The 2,990-nt window shown below is 52.2% G+C and overlaps 1 protein-coding gene across 4 annotated transcripts in view; it reads right to left on the bottom strand.

Annotated features, from left to right (window-relative positions):
- Positions 1-2,990, bottom strand: part of SFSWAP (splicing factor SWAP homolog) — an 82,763-nt gene that overhangs the window by 37,550 nt on the left and 42,223 nt on the right. For all 4 annotated transcript variants that reach the window (XM_008061357.2, XM_008061354.2, XM_008061356.2 and 1 more), the window contains one exon: positions 2,135-2,306. In XM_008061357.2, coding sequence (XP_008059548.1) covers positions 2,135-2,306 — 172 coding nt within the window. The remainder of the gene's footprint in view (positions 1-2,134; positions 2,307-2,990) is intronic.

Here is a 2,990-nt window from a genome sequence, read left to right as displayed (position 1 = left end):
GCAACTTGGCGAGACCTCATCTCCACAATAAATCAAAAACTAGCCAGGTGTGGTAGTGCGCGCCCGTAGTTCCAGCTAATTAGAAGGCTGAGGCGGAAGGATCGCCAGAGCCCAGCAGGTCGAGGCTGCGGTGGCTGGAAGCGGCCACTGCACTCCAGTCTGGGCGACAGAGTGAGACTCCATCTCAAAAAAAAAAAAAGGAAATTTCTTTCTTTTTTAAATTTTTTGTAGAGATAAGGTCTCGCCAAGTTGCCCAGGCTAGTCTTGAACTCGAGGGCTCAGGTAATCCACTGGCCTTGGCCTCCCAAAGTGCTGGGATTACAGGCTGAGCCACCGAGTCCAGCCTTGGCAATTTATTTCTAAGCAATTTTTGCCAGATGTCAGATTATCAGTTGCATGAATTTTATAATACTTTCAATTTTGTGGAACACAAATCAGAGATGTGAAAATCTGTCTCGTGTTACTTAGGCATCTGCTTCAGAGATACCCATGTGCTTGGGAGGCTCAGCTGCGCCTTTTCCTGAGCATGTGACTCTCTGGAGGTGCAATAACTTCTGTTTCATTATCCTTACAGAGAGGCCATCTTTTGGGAATTCAGTTTGAACAGGTTTTGTCAGATGCTGTGTAGATCTCCGTCCAAGGACCTGTGGCTCCAATGAATGCAGGCGGGAAAACTTGGTGTGCTGTTTCGTCTGCCAGGTTATAGGAAAGTGTAGCTGGCAGCAGCACAGGCCCAGGGTTCCTTGTCTGTAGCCCATAGCTAGCTGTGAACAGGCCCTTTCACTCAGCTTCCAGCTCTGGAGGCAGGGCCAGGGCCAGGCCCAGGCCATGGTGCCTGCCTCTCCAGTGTACTCCAGCTTCCTCTTGCCCCTCTGCTGGCAGTGGGCTCCTGGGGGGTTCACTGCTCTGAGTCTCAAGGGCACCTATTGTCCTGTGAACTAAATGTCAGGAGGCTGGTTTCTTTGTCCAACACAGGGACAGGGCCTCCCTGGGTTTCCAGAGCAACAGCCATTTTACCTGCCACTTATTACCTTCCCTTGGCATTTCCATGAGGGTCTGAAGGTGGTCAGGAGGGCGAGAGGTTAATCACCTGTGTTCGGGCAATACCCTGGAGTGAGAGGCCTGAAGACACTTCGGAGTTCTTCAACAGTCAGTTGCTCATCCCTGCAACGTGGTGACGCTGAGCGAGTGCCATTCTCATCAAAACAGGTGTCTCCATGCAAAGGCTGGCTCTTGCCACTCCAGCCCACTTCCTCAACCTCTCGTCTCTGTTCAGCCCTTCCTCCTGCCCAGGAGCTGCCAACTTGTTCCCTGCCACTCTGTCACAGCTCCACTGCAGGCCACTAGCTCCACCAAATGGGAATGGCTCCTCTGCCTTGACCTCTTCACAAGGTCAGACTGGGTAGTTGTTCTTCTGACCTAAAACCCATAGGGTTGGCCTCCCTGTGGGCAGTGTCTCCAACAGCTGGCCAGGGCTCTTTCTTCAGGCTGCTTGTCATGTCACCACCCCCCCATCACTGCGGCCACCTGCCACGTCTCAACCGGCCAAGCAGCTGGTGCCACAGGTCTGTCTGGGCCACATCCCTATCCCTGCGCCTGTGCTCCTTTCCATCAGCTCACACCTCTCCTCCACACGCTGGCCTGCAGTACTCTGCCATGGAGCACGTGCCAGCCTCTTCTGTCTGCTTTTTGTTACACTGGCCTTTTATGTGCATTTCTGTTCTGCTAGATGAATGTCTCCTTCCAAAAATATAACACAGTAACTGACACTGAGCCAGTAGGTGCTGCTTGGTAGAGATTCTCAAGGCACCTGCCTCGACAAATACAGTGAATTTCACTGGTACAAGAGTTTGCATATAAAAAGTTTCAGAAGTCTGAGGGGGTATGAAACACAGTTTGACATTTTCTAAACATTTCTGCTAAATTGCACAGAATAAGCTGCTAAGCAAACATATCTAAGCCTAGCCTAAATCTACGTGACCCCAAACGCCACGTTAAGAGAGCACAGCATGGCGAGAAGTTTAGCTGCCCATTACCCACCCTGCCGTCAGAGCCTCCGTTTTGAGAACGGAGAACCCCACCATGCTAATTCCAGGGGCACACATGGCTGACACCCGACTGAGCAGCCGCATACCTTTCACCAACTTGCCATCCGCGACGGTCTTGCCAGACACTGCCTCCTTCCTCCCGCCTGAGCCCGCCCGTCCTCCTGCCTCCGCCGCATCTTCAGGCACTCCATCCTCCCCAGCGTCACTGGGCTTCGTAGGAGCAGAGTCTGCAGGGGTCTCTTCTGGGGCGGACACAGCCTAGAAAGGTTCAACATCACCACAAACCATCACCTGAAAAACCGTACAGAATCTATCCAGAGAGATACATACAGCACACATTTACGTGCAGCTCATTGGACAATAGCATCTCCACATTGCTGCCATGGAGCACTAAGGGGGAGACATTCACATTCAGATGTGTCATTTTCTGACAACAGAACAAAAAGGGGAGTGGAAGGAGATTTTCCCTCTGGAAGATCCCACGTTTCTGAAGCTCTACCACACTGTCTTGTGACTCAATCTCCCATCTTCTTGGGATGCTGATTACTGAGAATACTTTCAGAATACTAAATCGTCCCCATCACCTACAGATGAGTCAATTTCCTTCCGTGTGAGCAGCTGAGATAAAGGTCTGCAGAGCCTTCTGATAAGCCAGGCCTATGTTGCCTCTACCAACACCGGCTTTAAAGATGTCAGGAAGTTCATACAACTGAGAGGAGAAGGCAGAGGGAAGGCCCACAGGACTTGGAGTGGGTCCAGCGGGCATGTGCCCCATGGGGGCATCTGGCCAGAAGGGAGCTGCACGAGGAGGGTGGGCGGAGGCACAGTCATTAAAAACCAGAGACAAGCTGGGCTTGGTGGCTCAGCCTGTAATCCCGTGCTTTTGGGAGGCTGAGGTGAGTGGATTGCCTGAGCCTGCGGGTTCGTGACCCGCCTGGGCAG

This window comes from Carlito syrichta, unplaced genomic scaffold, assembly GCF_000164805.1.
Source record: "Carlito syrichta isolate Samal-C Ts95f unplaced genomic scaffold, Tarsius_syrichta-2.0.1 Scaffold305214, whole genome shotgun sequence".
NCBI classification, from domain to species: Eukaryota; Metazoa; Chordata; class Mammalia; order Primates; family Tarsiidae; genus Carlito; species Carlito syrichta.
Note: the sequence above shows the minus strand (reverse complement) of the source record. Positions and strands in the feature narration are given on the sequence as shown.